Source organism: Ambystoma mexicanum, chromosome 8 (genome assembly GCF_040938575.1).
Source record: "Ambystoma mexicanum isolate Mex_15411 chromosome 8, UKY_AmexF1_1, whole genome shotgun sequence".
In the NCBI taxonomy this organism is placed as follows: Eukaryota; Metazoa; Chordata; class Amphibia; order Caudata; family Ambystomatidae; genus Ambystoma; species Ambystoma mexicanum.
In genome coordinates, this window is record NC_090929.1 from 1,696,300,299 (window position 1) to 1,696,317,622 (window position 17,324).

General features: G+C 45.8%; 1 protein-coding gene across 14 annotated transcripts in view; it reads right to left on the reverse strand.

Moving 5' to 3' along the window:
- The window catches only part of LOC138473332 (deleted in malignant brain tumors 1 protein-like), a 678,824-nt gene that overhangs the window by 390,498 nt on the left and 271,002 nt on the right, over positions 1 to 17,324 (reverse strand). For 10 of the 14 annotated variants that reach the window (XM_069612009.1, XM_069612004.1, XM_069612005.1 and 7 more), the window contains one exon: positions 1,726 to 1,752. The exons of the other annotated variants lie outside the window; for them this stretch is intronic. In XM_069612009.1, the coding sequence (XP_069468110.1) occupies positions 1,726 to 1,752 (27 nt within the window). The remainder of the gene's footprint in view (positions 1 to 1,725; positions 1,753 to 17,324) is intronic. 14 annotated transcript variants of the gene reach the window in all.

The following is a 17,324-nucleotide window of genomic DNA, read 5'->3' on the forward strand; positions in this document are numbered from 1 at the left end:
CTCACATTGGTGATCTTTGCCCCCTCCCACATTTTCATAGTTTTTTTTATAAATAAATGGGAATAAAAGAAATGTATCAGATGTCTGTCTTGGAATGGTAGCCTTATAATGGGAAATAATTTGTGTGGTTATTCTAGAATTGTGTAATTCACTTTGCTCATTAAGACAAGTGTAATGTTCCTATGACTACAATATATATGGGAAGTGATCATTAGAAAATTAACTGGTTTACAATGTTAGTAAAATTAATTTCCATTTTTAACAGCTACATTTGCAGAGAATCCAGACTATTTTGACTTTCAACATGTCCTTCCATCTCGTAATGGGTTGGGATGAGATCCACACCAATTAATGGTTAATTTTGTGAGCACTAATGCAAAGTTTAATTTTGTTTGCTGGCCACTGATTGGTAATGCTGCTGAACCCACGCATGTGTTACAATATTTGCAAACTCTATTCACCCCATATATCTGACACCTCATCCTGCTGACACCTCATCCCTCTGACATCTCATCACTCTGACACCTCATCTTTCTGTCGCCGCAGCCTTCAGACATGCCATCCCTCTGACACCTCATCCTTCTGTCACCGCAGCCTTCAGACATGCCATCCCTCTGACACCTCATCCTTCTGTCACCGCAGCCTTCAGACATGCCATCCCTAACACCTCATCCTTCTGTCACCGCAGCCTTCAGACATGCCATCCCTCTGACACCTCATCCTTCTGTCACCGCAGCCTTCAGACATGCCCTCCCTCTGACACCTCATCCTTCTGTCACCGCAGTCTTCAGACATGCCATCCCTAACACCTCATCCTTCTGTCGCTGCAGACTTCTGACATGCCATCCCTCTGACACCTCATCCTTCTGTCACCGCAGCCTTCAGACATGCCATCCCTAACACCTCATCCTTCTGTCACTGCAACCTTCTGACATGCCATCCCTCTGACACCTCATCCTTCTTTTGCCGCAGCCTTCAGACATGCCATCCCTAACACCTCATCCTTCTGTCGCCGCAGCCTTCAGACATGCCATCCCTAACACCTCATCCTTCTGTCGCTGCAGCCTTCAGACATGCCATCCCTCTGACACCTCATCCTTCTGTCGATTCAGCCTTATGACATGCCATCCCTCTGACACCTCATCCTTTAGTCACTACAGCCTTCAGACATGCCATCCCTAACACCTCATCCTTCTGTCGCTGCAGCCTTCTGACATGTCATCCCTCTGACACCTCATCCTTCTGTCATCACAGCCTTCAGACATGCCATCCCTCTGACACCTCATCCTTTAGTCACTACAGCCTTCTGACATGCCATCCCTAGCACCTCATCCTTCTGTTTCCACAGCCTTCTGACATGCCATCCCTAGCACCTCATCCTTCTGTTTCCACAGCCTTCTGACATGCCATCCGTCTGACATTGTAGCTCTCTGACACTTTATGACCTGTACTCAGACCCTATAAATCTCTCAGTCTTCAGTCTCTGACACACAATCCCTCTCTCTCATCATTGCTCTGAGAGGCCACCCTTCTCACGAGCCATCCCTGCCACAGCATGTCTTACAGCTCATCACTACCTGCCCGCTCTGTCTCAGCAATCCTTTGTTTTGCTGTCGCTCTCCTCCTCTCCTCTTGCAAACCTTTATCTTATGCCCTTCACAGCTTTTTACTCATCAGTAGAGATTTCCAGTAATTGAAAAGGAACGGGTGGGAGAGTGAAGTTACCTGAGCGTGTTGTTGTTCTTGTGATAGCTGTAAGAAGGCAAGAAGAGAGCAATTTAATCATTATTCACAATCTGTTCTGATTATCTACGAAGAAGCAAACCATTCCAAGTGAACAAGACGCCAATAAAGGCAAGATTTAACACAGACAGGCCATCATAATCCCTGGAATGCACGGGTGATCCAATTAGTATACGTTTATTACGGCTGTTTCAGGTTGAGTAATTCATGTTGAATAAAAACTGTTTGAATTTCTTTCATTATACATTCATTTGGACTAATATGTTCATTGCGATTGAGATTAAGTCAAAGAAACTGATGAAGTGAAAGCTAAAGTGTATGACCACATGTAGCTCAGGCCTTAACCCACCCTAACTCTAAACCCCTAACCCTACACAGCACCTAGAGTTCACCATCCCTGTAACCCCTGCCCCAAGCCTAAGTGGAACACTAACGTCAAGGCCCTATATCGCAAGCTAAAAGGCCTAAACCCGACAAAGCCAAAATCATTGATCAAATATTATTTCTCAAAGCCTAGACACCTGAAACTAATGAAGCAGTCCCAATAAAAGCCAGAACCAGCAAGTCTCTATATAAATCCATAAACCTGAAACTGAAGTCGTACAGTGCAACAGCAGCAAAGACTGAACTCCTAAGGCCATCTTAAACCCCTGAAATCAAGCACAGCAGTCTACAACTGAATAGAATCCCTAGAATCAAGCTCAACAGCCTACAACTTAATTGAACCCCCGAAATTAAGCTCAACAGCCTACAGCTAAATTGAACCCTTGAAATCAAGCTCAACAGCCTACAGCTATATTGAACCCTTGAAATCAAGCTCAACAGCCTGCAAATAAATTGAACCCCATCCCTGAACACAAAGATATCCTTGAGCTTTAATCTAAATCCTTACGTCTAAGGACAATCAATCCCCTAAGACTACTGTACATTTAAATTCCAAGCATAAGCCCTTAACTTTAACCCCAAAACCTAAAATAGGTTGACTATACTAATACACATTTGCAAAATGCAGCATTTTCATTTTACATCAGCAAACAGTAACGGGTGTTCTGTGCACACCTTTAGCAGCTGGAGATAGTCAATCCATCTATCAGATTGCACCAGGTTCTCATCCCCTTGTCAACCAATAACTTGCTTGCTTTTCCAAACAAAATCCGATATATATATATATATATATATATATATATATATATATATATATATATATATATATATATATATATATATATATGTTAGTGCATCGGGGACTGGGCATCTGCCCCACCATCCTTACACTGACACCCAGAGCAATCACTTGTAAACGTTTGCGCTGACCCATTTAGAATGACAGATGTTAGAGGTATTTTATCCACAAATTCTTAATGGCTAGAAAGTTGCTAATGTTAGGATAAGTGCTGTGAAAAATTAAATATGCACTATGCCCAGTTTGCTTTATGTTCTTAGCGATTCAATAATACACATCTTTTATCACAGACATATTTGTCAAATGTAAAGCTCTGTGGCTACCCTTTGTTATTTGATTCTGTGCGAAACAGCCAGGAACTCACATTGGTGCTCTTTGTCCCCTCCCACATTCTCATGGGGATATTTTAAAAGGGAACAAAAGAAATGCACCAGACTGTCCATCTTGGAATGATAGCCTTCTAACAAAAAATAATGTTAGTGTTTATTCTAGACTTTCGGAATGCACTTTGCTCATTAATACAAGTGTAATGCTCTTATGACTACAATATATACTGGAAGTGATCATTAGAAATGAACCGCTTTACAATGTTAGTAAAATTAATTTCCATTTTTAATAGACCATTAAACCAATTATCTGTTTATTTTGTAAGTACGAAGACAGAGGGCCTCATTACGAGGTGGGTGGTAAGGGATTACCGGCACCGGTAAGGGCACCGGTGCCAGTAATCCCTTACTGCCCTATTACGAGGTCCCTTAGCGGGTCCCTTCCTTAACGCCTGGTTTTGCCAGCCATTATGGAAGGGACCCGTTAATGGACTTCAGAGCTAATAAAGGTATCCTAATTTGCGGTACCATTATTAGCACCTTCCCCCTTCCCATTGAGCCCTAAGGGGGCTGAAATGGGAATGGGGAATGGCTTTTTCAAAGGGGACTTACCGGTCCCGCAAAGGTCGGAATAGACCGGTAAGTCCCCATTGAACGGGACCTGACACAGTACCGGTATTGGAGGTAGTCATGGCGCTAATAGCACCATGACTACCTCCAACCTCGGAATGAGGCCCAGAGTTTAATTTTGTTTGTTGGTCTCTGATTGATTATCCTGCTGAACCCTTGCATGTGTCACAGTATTTACAAACACTAATAATGGACTAAAGCTAGAACACAACAAACACAATTAAAAACCCTGCAGTCTGGTCTTCTTGTTCCTTAAAGGTCTATCCGAACTCCACGAACTGCTGCAGAGCCTCTCCATATTTCCCTCACAAATCCCCCCACCCCCGCACCACCCCACCGACAAACAATGAGCCATCAGAGTGATGGCAATATTCTTTCTAGTCATGCAATGACAACGCATTTCTCCAAATACCAGGCCGATCCCCACCTCAGGGGATGTCTCTGTAATGGCGGGTCTCATTTTACTTTTACATCCACTCCTGTCCATGAAGATATGGCAACAGCTGGGGTGGCTCTAGCAAAATGTGAAAGTGACAACAAGACTCTTACAAGAGAGACAGAGACATAGGGCCTCATTACAAGTCCGGCGGTAACCTGCCGGTTTTTCCCGCTCGGTTACCGCCAGACACGTTTTACCATTCCGCCTCTGTGATTCCCGGAATTATCGGGGCATTACGACCCCGGTGTCCCGGGAATTCCTTAGGCGGAATTCGGTAAATCCCCATTCCCATTGAGTCCCATAGGACTCAATGGGAATGGGGACCATGGAAACACTGGCACCATCTCGTGATGGTGCTGGTGTTTCAGCGTCTGCCTGCAGGCGGGCGGTGTTAAACCCGCCAGGTCAGACCTGGCTGGAACGCCACCTCCTGCCTGCAGGACTCGAGATCGGGCGGTCTGGAAATAACAGTGGCGGCGGGTTTACCGCCACTGTTATTTCCGGACCGCCAGACCCGTAATGAGGCCCATGGAGTGAGAAAGAGAAAAAGGGAGAACAAGCATGCAGCAAGAGAGAGAATGAAACATATTGAGTGAGAGGGGAGAGAAAGAAAAAGAGAGAGAGGGAGAGAGAGAGAGAGAGAGGTGGCAATGAGAGAGGGGAAATGAGAGCGCTAGTCTGGCCTATGAAGTGTCAATTATAGTTAGTACTAATAATTAAAAGTTTTTAAAAATGTCCCATGATGCATTTAATGAATTTCGCAGAGAAAGCCAGGTCTAGGTGTAGAGGAGGTCCCAGACATGGCCTGCACCCCTGCCCCCCATTACGAGGTACCAGGAGCGTACTCGCCAAGGTATGTGAAGTATGAGGAGAAAATGAACCAACAAAGAGCTGCATTGGCACTCTGCCCAGTGTACATCAGAAGAGCCGTACCTGTTGAAGCACCCATAACCAGACAACCATGGGCTGCACATTACCCTCTTAGACAGCCATACCAGCAGCTGAGACGAAATGAAGAGTACCTACAGACGATCCACGAAGAAATCCAAAGAGCCTTAATAGAGGGCCAGTGGAAATGACACATGGGCCTGGACATATGCGCGAATGAACGAAACCGGCTACCGAAGATAGCACGCCAGTGTGAGTAGCTATGAAAATAGATGTAATAGACACAGGAAGAGACGATGTTAAAACGTAAGGAAACGTTGCTATGAAACAAGATGGACGCAACCAACCAGTTAATGCGTGTAAATAGGCTTTAAATGCAAGAAGCTAAGAAAACGATACTGCTTGCAATGCTTAGTAGAAGAATAGAGCTGCATGCACCATATATATATATATATATATATGTATATATATATATATATCTCAATGAAGCACGCTATACAAGTGCGACTCCATTTTGTAAAGCAGAACTAAGCCCAGGCTGCAAGAGGGGCCACCAAGGCTGAGATTCATATTCCAGCTGAAGCCAAAGGAAAGCGCGGAATCGAAACTCAGTAAGAAGTAGCTCATGCTTGAGAATTCAAGGTCAACTCCAGGAAGGGAGGAGAGCAGCAACTCCGGAGAACCGAAACTTAAGAGCATACCAGCCTGCCCCGTGAAGGTCAAGATAAGGGGGGCCCAGGCATGTGGCGAGGCTAAAGGAGAATCAAATACACGAAAAACTGGAAACTGAAGCAAATTCATGGTGAACAGACACGTGACCTGCCAAGCACAAGGAGGCACCAATGTCTGATGTCACCCAGAACCCGAGGGTGCCATAACTTTTCCTGATAAGAGGCTACAGTTTTGAGGCCATACCCATTCAACTAACTGACACATAGCCCAAAGATACTGATTGATAGAAAGGAGGCAGGGTGAATCCTAGGGCATGAGGCACCTGTGTGTCTATTCTGTATGCTGCTAATTAAAGTGGAGATTTATGTCTAGGAGTGTAACCCACCCAATCACAATGGACCAAATAATCTAGGGTCCTATAGCTTGTAGAACCAATGAGACGTCGTAGTTGTTATAACGTCTGTCACGCGTGATGTAGAGAGTTGGACATAGTTGCCCACCCGATAAGAGTTATCCAATCCAAATGCTCTGTTACCGTATACAGATATAGCACCTATACTTAAGTTACCTTTTCTAACCAATTATATTGCAAGACGAGTTTTGTAGAGTTAGACGTCAATGATGACGAGTTTTGTGTATAAAAGTTACTGTTCAACTGAAGTTCGTGGAAGTCGGAGCGAGACAGGCGATCGCATAGAATGCTGATTTCCAAATTGTTTCCCTGTTTGATGTACTTGTCATTAAACGGACTTCCCTTTGCCAAACTACTAAGTCTTCCTTATTGAGTCATGTTGGAGAAAGTGAATCCTGCACCCCCTTTCCTCACATGGTGCAGCTATCTTGTCTTACAAGTATTAGAGGGTGAGCACTGGCCTTTGGGCCCGACAGTGGATCTCTTGTCCTCTTTTACATAGGCACATATGGTGGCTACTATTAACCATCTGGCCAGTACTGAACGCTTGCTCCCAGCATGCCCGTGCTGTGCATAATGCTGTGTGTAATGTCTCAGAGTGCCGTTCAATGCTCTGTGGGACACCCAACTGATGTAGCGCCATGTGCTACCATCCAGCTGCCCCCTGGCCTTTTATCTCTTGCAAAGGCTTGTGCATGCTTCTTTGCAATTGTCAATGTCTGCATGCCTGGTGCAAGACAGGTTGTGTTTTTAAAACCCTATTAATTATTAACCAGTTGTACAGTACACAGCATTACAGTGGCTTTTAAAAACAACACTTTTTACAATTCATTTTAAAAAACACTTCCTCATCCAAAATATTTATTTCGGTAAAGTAAAGCATACCATTAAAATACTACAAATTTAACAATCAAGAATATTACAAATAAAGATTAAACCATTTAAAATTACTTTGGAAAGTCCTTAAAAACAAAATCACAAGATTCATAAACCCACTGGTCTTAGGACATTGCACGCCTTAAAAACCTCAGAACAGCCCATCTCACCTGAACCAAATCCACCCTTAACAGAAAGTACAATGTGGAATTGCAGCATCGAAAGCCCCAACCATGCAGTACGGGTTTCGACGTATGCTCTCTGATCGGAGCAAAAGCAGGGCACAACAGAAAGGTGTGCCAGGTCTTCTTTAGGCACCCTGCAGAGAGTGCGTGACTGATCTGCAATCCCCTTAGATAAGACCTTAAGCACCGCTTTCAAATGTATACAATTAAATAGAGCTCTTGAAACCATAAAACGCTGAGATGGATGGAGGACCCAACTCAGGTATCTCTGAAGAACGGAAGACGAAATAATCAAATGTTTCCTATTCGCCGGCTTCATGATCTCCAAAGACTCTCTCCTTGCCAGGAAATGCTGGAGCACACTCGTTTTACAGTGACTCACGCCTGCGTTAACCAGCAAGGGCTTTCATATATCTGAGGCAGGAATCTCTACCCACGAAATAACGGATTAATTCCTGGGTCAGCATCCCTTTGGTGTTCCCCCAGATTCTGAGCCAATGGCTGGCTGGCAAGGATGCAACCAGATTTCTCAGAAACCAACAGCCCAATTCTTCAGGAACTTCAAAAGTGGGGGTAGACCCAGACAGCTCCAATATACCCTTAAAAAACATATTATGTGCCACCTGAATAGAGTCCAGATTACCAAATCCCCAAAACTCCATGCCATATCTTGCCTCAGAAGTTGCTTTGAGCACAAGCTCAATCGGCTTTACTTTACCCCTCCAAATTCCTGGTTACATTTGAAGGACCGCATCTCAATATGTGCAGACACCTCAAAATTGGCAGAGAATCTCACGCCCAGATAATCATAATGTCCACTCTTGGGATTATCTCCCCTGTACAAAAAATAGTTGAAAACTGTGGGGAATGCTTCCCCTTACAACAGACCATAACGACCGATTCTGAGCACTTATCTTCAGCCCCAATGTACCCATAAAACAGAATAATCATCCACAAGAAATTGTCAAGATCTGGGAGTGCAAGCTACAAGAACCTTATCATCTGTGTTGTGTCGGCGAGTAAAGGCAAACGCCTATTGCCCAGCCTAGGGAAGTCAGAGGAAGATTTCAATAAGTAATCATATAATACATTGTTGTAAAGGCAAAAAAGGAGAGGGGTCAGCACACAGCCTTGGGGGACCCCACATTCCACCTGAATAACAGGGGTACATTGTCAGGCCACGCCATGCCTAACTTGAGCCACTGTAGACTGGTGTAGCCTCACCAAGAGATCCAACAAAGAACCAGGACAATTTATGGATCTGATCCCTTTCCACAACCCAACACGATTGACCTTGCCAAAAGCAGTGCTCAGATCCATGAAAGCCAACAAAATAGGCTCCTGCCCAATGAATAATGAATATGCCAGCACTAAATAAAGATTCAGCACCTGCTCTGCTGTCCCCAAACCTGGTCTGAAGCCCAGCTGAAATGGTGAGAAAATATTTGAATTCTCAACCCACGACTCCAGTCTCTCTAAGATGGCCTTCCCCCAGAACCTTAAAAACAGAGTCTAAAAGTGAGACTGGTCTGTAAGACGCTGGAAACGCCCGTGGCCCCGTTTTATATATTGGACAGATAGTCCAGGAGGCGGGAATAGGGGAATAGGGCCTCAAGCACAGACCGCATTAAACCCCAATGTCAAAATGGGTGCCCACAGGTTCGGCTCCTTCAAAAACAAATCTGCAGGAGCATTACCTGGGCCAGTGGCCTTGTTCCTTCCCTGGTTTTTAATGGCTGACAGTACTTCCTCTACTGTAAAAACAATAGTATTATCTACAAAGCCAAGCAAGGGCTCTTTGAAACCAGCCCAGAAGGTCTCTCACTGTTCCTATCCACCATACCATTACGAATAAAGAGTAATGTGGTACCATTGCTGTTCCGGGACAGTCACCGGGAGATCACCCTGCCCGAACTTATGAAAAGGCCCCTTGTTGACAATTCCCCCAAAAAGTTTGACATCATTGGTAACCAATGAAGTTATCCATTCCTCCCATGTATTTGCTTAAATTTTTACTTTCTGCGGGCAATGACTTCTTTATACATAGCTCGGGCCATAACTATGTTGAGCTTTGTAGCCAGGGTATTCTTCAGAGTTCTCAACAAGAAAGACTCAGATGTGGGGTGCTCTTCCTTTTGCCCACCCTCTGAGTAAACGTATCTGACAGGTTGGACAGAAGAAGTACCAAATAAGATTGAATAGCAACCTAGTCTGTATTACCAGAAAAGAAACATTCCAAAATCTGCCAATTCTTTCTGCCAAAATCCCTCAACATACTCTAATGATCCACTGATTGCCATTTCCGCTGACACTGCAGAACACACAGGGACCACTCGCGGGAGCCAATAGACCCTAAGGGAGATGGCCTGCCGAGAAGTCTCAGTTCCATCCGGATAGGGAAATACACAAAAATAATCATTGGTGGAGCACCCCAGCGTGGATAAAAAAGTCTAATTCCCCAGATTATCTTCCGGGAAGCGACCATGCGCTGCGTGAAATCCCCATCCATAGAGACACTTCCAAATCCTCAGCCCCTCTCTACTAGTTCTGACATCCTTCATGATGGGGGCAAAATGCCATCCAAGTCATCTTCAGTAGGATCAAACAAAGTGTCACCAGGTTCATTACCCAGGTTAGCATTGAAATACCCTGAAAAATTAGCAATGCCTCATTTGCAGCCACCCATCTGACCAAATCCTCCATCACGGAGGCTAAAATTGAAAGGCACTTCTTACCAAATTGGGCATGGGGCTATTGTAAAAATGAACTACCAAGACATTGCAGCCACCCACTCTGCGGATTCTTACTGCCTGCAAAAAAGGGAAGGAGGGCTCTAAATGAAAACGTTCACTCACCAATAGTGACTTAACCAGAATACATAACACTACATGACAATGCCCTCTCAAACCCTCCTGCCAGCTCAGAATAGGCCCTGAACCCTTCCACAACAACATTCTCTGTCACCCAGGTTTCCTGTATTCAAATAATATTGCCCCCTTCAGAGAGTGACAGATTCAAGTGTTAATACCCTCTACATTCCATGAAACACACACCAGCAATTCTGTGGACCGCGGACAGAGGGATAACTCAGGCCGCGCATCAGAGAGAGAGGTGAACCCCTCGAACATGCCCTCCTTGGTACAATACTGAGGCTCCCTCTCTGCTAGGGCCTTAAGGTTGTTTCAATGGAGGGTGCTGAATGCATAGGCATACAACCTGTCCTGGGCCTGCTGTGAAATCTGGAAGGGTGCTGAGGAGGGCTGACTTAACCTCACCTCCAGTTCAGATCTAGTCAAGTCAATGATGCAGTGATTAGGATCAATAAAAGGCTCAGAAAAGCCACAAGGCCTTAAATGCTGGGGTTGGTCCCATCCTCGACCTCCCCCAAATCCTGCCAATGATACCAGGAATCATGACTATGGCAGAACTCAGCCTTGGTATCTTCAAAAACCTCAATCCGCTTGGAAGCCAAATCCTCCCGACAGTTCCAGATACAAGAACGGACATTAACATTGACAAAAGAAAAACGGACATAGCAACCTCAGATAAGATGCGAACAGCGGGAAACAATTTGAAGGAAATATCATTCACCCCCAACACCTCCGACACGCCCCTCGCTTATAGTATTTTATAGGTGTTTTTGTTGCCATGCGTGTGTCCTTTAAAACAACATATCAGGTTTAGATCTCGCCAGCCTCTTAGTGGATCCTCTTTTGCAACAATTTGACCCACATCATCACTGGGGCAGCCTGAGGAGCCTGGGGGACCTCCAGAGTCATCGTGTTAATACTTCTAGGGCCTTACAAAGTTCTACTTGACCTTACCGAGGCCCTCACAACAGCGTTGTCTGCTGCCCGATCTGGCCAAATAGAATAAAGAGGTCCCATGCGGCTCACCACCAGGCCATCAGTCTGAGTTGAAGTGGACCTTAGCCTCCCAATGGGTCTCAGGGTTTTGGAGGGAATAACTCTACCAGCACATATACTACGGCTCGTCTATGCCTCTCAACCCGGGTGCAATGTACCTGACCCCGTAGATTAACAAGTCGACTTGCCAAAAGAAACCAGACATCATGCTCCTCCAGTATCTATCCAGCAAATGCATGTAGCCTACGGCCTTTTTCAATTACAGTGCATTACGGTGCAGCACAACGCACAGTTGCACTGAACACAACACACATTGCATTTATTTTATTTATTGTGCGTTTTAATACATAAACTGAACTTTTCACACATTTTAAAACATCAATTTAACTTATGACAAGCATTAATACAAAATACATCCTAAGCATTTTCAAGACCTTATTCTAAAAGTTTAAAACAACATCCACAAGTTCTAAAAATCTTAATGATAAGGAAATGTCATTAGTATTTAAAATTCTGGTCCATAGCTCGTCCTGCGATTAACTAACAAACAATTCTGTTTTCTCCCTCCAAAAAGAAGGCAAAGCGGGGCAATTATTTACAAGATGGTTCAGGGTCTCGTCCTCTTGTGCACAATGTCGACATAATCTCTGTCCCCTTGGCACCTTCCTCCTTATTCCCAACACCTCCATAGTTGGGAACAAGTTTAGCTTCAACCTCAACATTTTAAACCTAAAATCTCTCGAAGGGTGCCTCTTCAAATAAGGGGCCAGGACATTAAAACATTTCATTGACCAAACAAAGTGGTCATTAAAACATCAATATTACAACAGGTCAGGCCTCAACTGTATCCAAACATATCTGTACAACTATTCTTTCACTTTGTGTGGATTCGGTATCAATTCCAGTGTCGAGAACTCAATTTTCAGAGGAACCTGCGTGCACCACTGTACCCAATTCTCAAGAACCCTACAGTTGCCCTTTACATACATCAAGTTAAGGTATACAAAGAAGGAAGCCTTTGGGGGTATGATAATGCTAGCATAAATTTGTAGTTTTCCCCAATCAATTAGTGTCTTGATTGGAAGTTGTCCCAACTCATACAAGATCCCTACCAAGGGAACTGAGGTTGGGAGGCGCAAAACCTTTCTCCACAACTTTGCCTCCAACTTTGACCATGGCGCCCTGTCTTCCATGGTCTGAGCCCAAAAATCAACTTTGGCACAATTCTTTGTCTAACAAGCTTCATCAGGGTCATCACCGAAAATCTGCCAAATTTAAAATCAAATCAGCTGACTTGTAGCCGTCAAGAATTTTGATTTTAAGTCTCCATCCGATCCTCTCCTACCCTTCCCATCATAAACAAACAAGCCAAGGTATTTATACTTGTTTACGACCTCCGGAGCTTGGCCCTTTAGGGACCAAACAAATGTTTTCCATTTGGACCTCTCTATATTCACCACCAAGATTTTAGATTTAGTGCTATTTATTGGCAGGTCCAAATTAGATAAAAATATGTTAACAGCCTGTAAAGCTCTCTGCAGTTGAATGGGAGTCATGTCAGAGATGAAAATGTCGTCCATGTACTTCAAGTGTTGCAGTTTGTCCTCCCCCAGTTTTGGTGGGTTTTTCCCTACTGAGTTCCAGCAGTCAGCCATATCCTTTATATAAAAACTAAACAAGAACAGAGCGAGGACACATCCCTGGCATTGTTAGGGAGAATTCTCCAAAATGGCTAATTTCCCTTACATACTGAGTCCCTCAGCAGCTTTGCTGGATTTCTAGGATTTATTTTTTTCACCTGGTAAGAGTGTGAGCCTTTTTTCCCACTCTTATATGTGTTTTGCTGTGTGTGTTTGACATTTTTGTGTTCATAGACTGTGGAGCCTCACCTACTCCATAGGCATCATCTTTTTACTGTGTGTTACACAGCACCTTCAGTGCAGTGACACAGGATTGTCTTTTTCAGACTTCCCACACTAAACTCAATTTTCTGGGACTGACTACTGTCTCCCAGAACATGTAAAGTTGCCATTGACTTTATTAGTCTTTTTAAATCCACAGACCAAGTACAAACTATCTTACATAGAGTTCTGGAAAGGGTTAATAGTTATCCCTTTTTGTCTGTTTCTCATGGAACATTATTTCGTTCCCTTTTCATTAAGATTTGGCTGGTGGCAGTGGTCTCTACCCTATTTTTCCTACCGTGGTTATTTTAAATAGCCTTGGTATTGTTTTAAGCTATCTTGGTAGCCTCAAACTTAAACCCGCTGGACCATATTTACTTTTATTTGGTTCGGGCTGGGTTTATTCGCTATTTCTTTGTGTAAGTCTTTCTCGTGTTTTACTCTGCACGCCAAACCAGGTTTGGTTCCTTTGTTCGCCGCCTTTGGCTGCCTTCTGCACAGAAGCCCACCTTAGGCGCCTGAATGTCTGAGGGGGACAAGATGTGAGGGAGGGGTTTGAGACTCCCTGCACAGGGTCTCCTTGGAGACCCATGTCGCACTCTGTGTGATTGGCTGTGGTGACTGTCCCGCCCGGAGAGCCACCCTGCTGTGTGATTGACAGCCAGGCTGTGTGAATGGGGGAAAACTGCATAAACAGCAGGTCTCTGGTACTGAGAAGGCAGAGTCGCCACTGGATCGAGAGAACTGAAGAGAAGCTGACAGAAGAGGACCTCTACCACGACTGGACCTCCCGGTGAAGCCCTGCTGCGGGTCCGAATCTTAAAACTTCGACGACAGGGAAGATCTGCAAGCCAGGCCTCCCTCCTCTGGTCGAATTTGCTGTGCACAGCTACAGTGAAACCGGATAGCCAGGAGCATCGGACCCTGCTTGTGTTTTAAGGAGCGCACTTTTTATTTGTTGCTTTGCTCTGCTGCTGGTTTCTTCCCTGGGCAGTGCAGGACCCTCCAGTCTTCAGTTCGACAGTCGCTTTAGGAACCGTGAGCCTGTAGGATCTGCCAGGAACGTCTGCCTCAGCTACAGCCTTCTTCTCCATTTAAGGTACTGTTCAAATCCGGTCGTTCATTCCGTCCGACCGCGGTAAAAGTGTTTGAAATCTTTTGCCAATCCGAGCACTTGTCCTTCTCTATTCTTTAAAGTAACTTTTCGTCCAACCAACTTCGTTCTGAACTCTTGGTAAAGACTTAACCGCAAACTACTCTGAACTGTGTGATCCCCTGAAAAGACTTTGGTCCATTGACTTTGGCCCTGGCCTATTGATTTGATTTCCTCACTGTAGTTACTTTTTCTAGATTGCCCTGCTTACTTACTTGCTAGTGCTGCTCAATTGTTGTCTAACTTGGCCTTTCCCTCCATTTTAAATTACTGGAGTGCCATTTTGCTCATACTTTTGAGCTTAACTTGTCCAGAATCTATTGGGTGTGGTGTGGTGTATTAAGATTGTGATTTTTCAACTACTTGATAATAGTGAAATGTTTTATAACTGATGTGTAAATAAATGTATAATCTTTTACTCAGAAACCTTGAGTCAGTGTTTGCCTGAACCATAGTAATTGCTCTCCTTTGTGTAACTTCTGATACTGCTCACTTTACTCATGAGATAAGTCTGGATGCTCAGTCTTCGCTACCAATTTACTGTGTAGTACAGGCTTGTACCAAAGGTGAATTTGCACTGTCATTTGTAGTCTTAATTGTGTGTGGTGTTCCCAAAGGGTACTGCATGTGATTCTGCCTAACAGGCATAATCCCTGATTCGTTTCTATCCAGTCCGTAAATGAGCCATGAGAATCCAGCCTAACTTCAATTCTGGTCCCCGAATGGAGAGCTTCTAAGATACCAATTAAGGGCAGGGGGCATCCATTTTCATTTAAGCACTTCCAATGAATTGCCCTATTTACATGATCAAAGGCTTTGCCTATGTCAAGGAAGGCCAGAAGAACCAGTCCCCCTCGATCTTTCGCTTGCCCCGATAGAAGAGATAGTACAAAGCTGTTTAAAGCTGTCCCCACTCCCTTCTTAAAGCCTGCCTGACATGGATTTAAGCAATTTCAACCACCCCTTGACTGAAGCTCTTTCAGAATCATCTTTGCAAAAATCTTGTTTCAGACATCCAATAGCAAGATTAGCCTGTACTGCAGAGGGGACAATCTACCCCACCCCCTTAAATATCAGAACAATTAATGCTGTGCTCCAAGACCCTGAGATATCACTTTTTAGTAAGATGTTCCCCGACAAACGAGACAGTAGTTGGGACCATAACAAGACATTTGATTTTAGAGTTAAGTTAGAGAGACCGTCAGGGCCCAGAGCATTTGACTTTTTGCTCAACTTTATTAAAAGAGCAATATCGGAGAAAGGAGGGACAAGTTCCACTCCACCACCGGAACCACACTGCCGTGGTAGAAGGTGAGATCACAGTGGCAAGACCCGGGATGCAGCCAGCAGCGTGACGTCTGCGATGGATGAGGCCACAAATCTGCAGAAAACCGACAAAATGGTCTGATTCATCCTGAACTGTTGGTAACACTCGCCTGATGGTACCCCTGACACGCTGACCAAGAATCGGGGAAATTAGCCCACAAAGTCACCAGATACACTGAGTTAAGTTGGGGACGCACGTGTGGTGAGAAGTGCTGCCAGAGCAGAGGTGACATCCAGGTGCCACCACAGCAGACCCATAAACGCATGGACTGGGGTTCGCTGCAACTACCGGCTGATGGCCGCGAGTGAAGTGGACTTGCAGGCACGGACAGGGAACTCGTAGAGCCATCACTAGCAGATGCCGGCGCTCGGTGCTACCCCCGTTGAGCGCCTGCGAGGGTTCTGCATGGTGCCAGGGACCCGGTGTGAACACTCCCGGTAGCGCGGTAAGGTGCGCCGCGGTTGAGCAGCCCCATTATCCACGACGTGGAGCAAACTTAGTTTGTCGTCCCCGCTGAGAGGGAGCCCTGCGCCTGCACTGGGAAATCCACAACTGCTCTCACCGGAGCGCTGCGAACACTTCACAGGGCACCTCTCCTGCTTCCAGAGACGAAGGCCCCCCTCAACCTCCATCCGCATACGCCTAAGTGCTCCCCAGCCCTCGCTGATGAGACCAGTGGGCCCAAATGCCTGACGGGGAATGGCCCAGCCTGGGACCCAAAATGAACTTGGGGCTTCTAGAGAGCGCACTATCACTGTTGACTGCAACAGAACAGAGCCACGCAGGGATACTGTGCACTTGGTCCCCGCCAGCTCCAAAACTGGTTGGCCCAACCTGATCTACGCGTCAGTGGAAGGCACTGAGGTCCACCCCACGGCCCGCGTGTTCGTGGTGAACATAGTGCAATTGTGGGCTAAACCAAAAAGTCACTGCCATAATCCAGGGACCCCAACTGGAACTCCAAGCGTTGCACTGCTGATGGCCGCCAATTAGAGGAGAAGCGCTCCTCGCCCCTTCGTCTGAGCGGGAACACGAAAGAAGTCAGAGGGCTAAAAGCATGTAAAATTGAAGCGTTCTGTACCTGAAGCTGGAGCTAAAGTACGACTGGAAACGGAGCAGTCGGGAGAGGTGACAACCCCAAGACCGCAGCGCAGCGGAGGATCTCCGTCACCGGAGGTGGTCGGCGAAAGCAGACCAGAAAACTCGGGAGAGCAGCGACTCACCGACACTCGGCCCCTTACAAGAGAAGAACTTGACGTGAGGCAGCGTGGATCCCCTACCGCCCTACATCCAGGAGAGGGGCACTCTACCAGGGGGCTGCTGCTCCCCGGAATTGCAGCTGCAACAGAAGGCAACCGCGATCGCCAGTGGGAATCGAGCGGGGCTGAGGAGTGCAGTAAGCTGCAGTGAGAGCTGGAGCGGGAAGCTCTGAAGTGCCCGGTGCAGAGAGGGACTACTTTGGAAGCTCCCCTCACCACCCGACGAGTGTACCATGAGCCTGCAGACGCTGCCAAAACACAATCAGGCGTGCAGCCCCTGACATAAGAGTGTCTAAATAAGCGGCATTCAAACACTAAGCCAGCAGAACCAAGAGCCTGGAGCAACCGCGTACGGCCGCCTGAGTTCCGACACTGCTGCACAAACAGCCCACAAAAAGCAGAACGTACCCTGGGGTGCCGCAGAGACAGGAAAGACAAGGTTAGAGCGCCAGGAGGGCTCT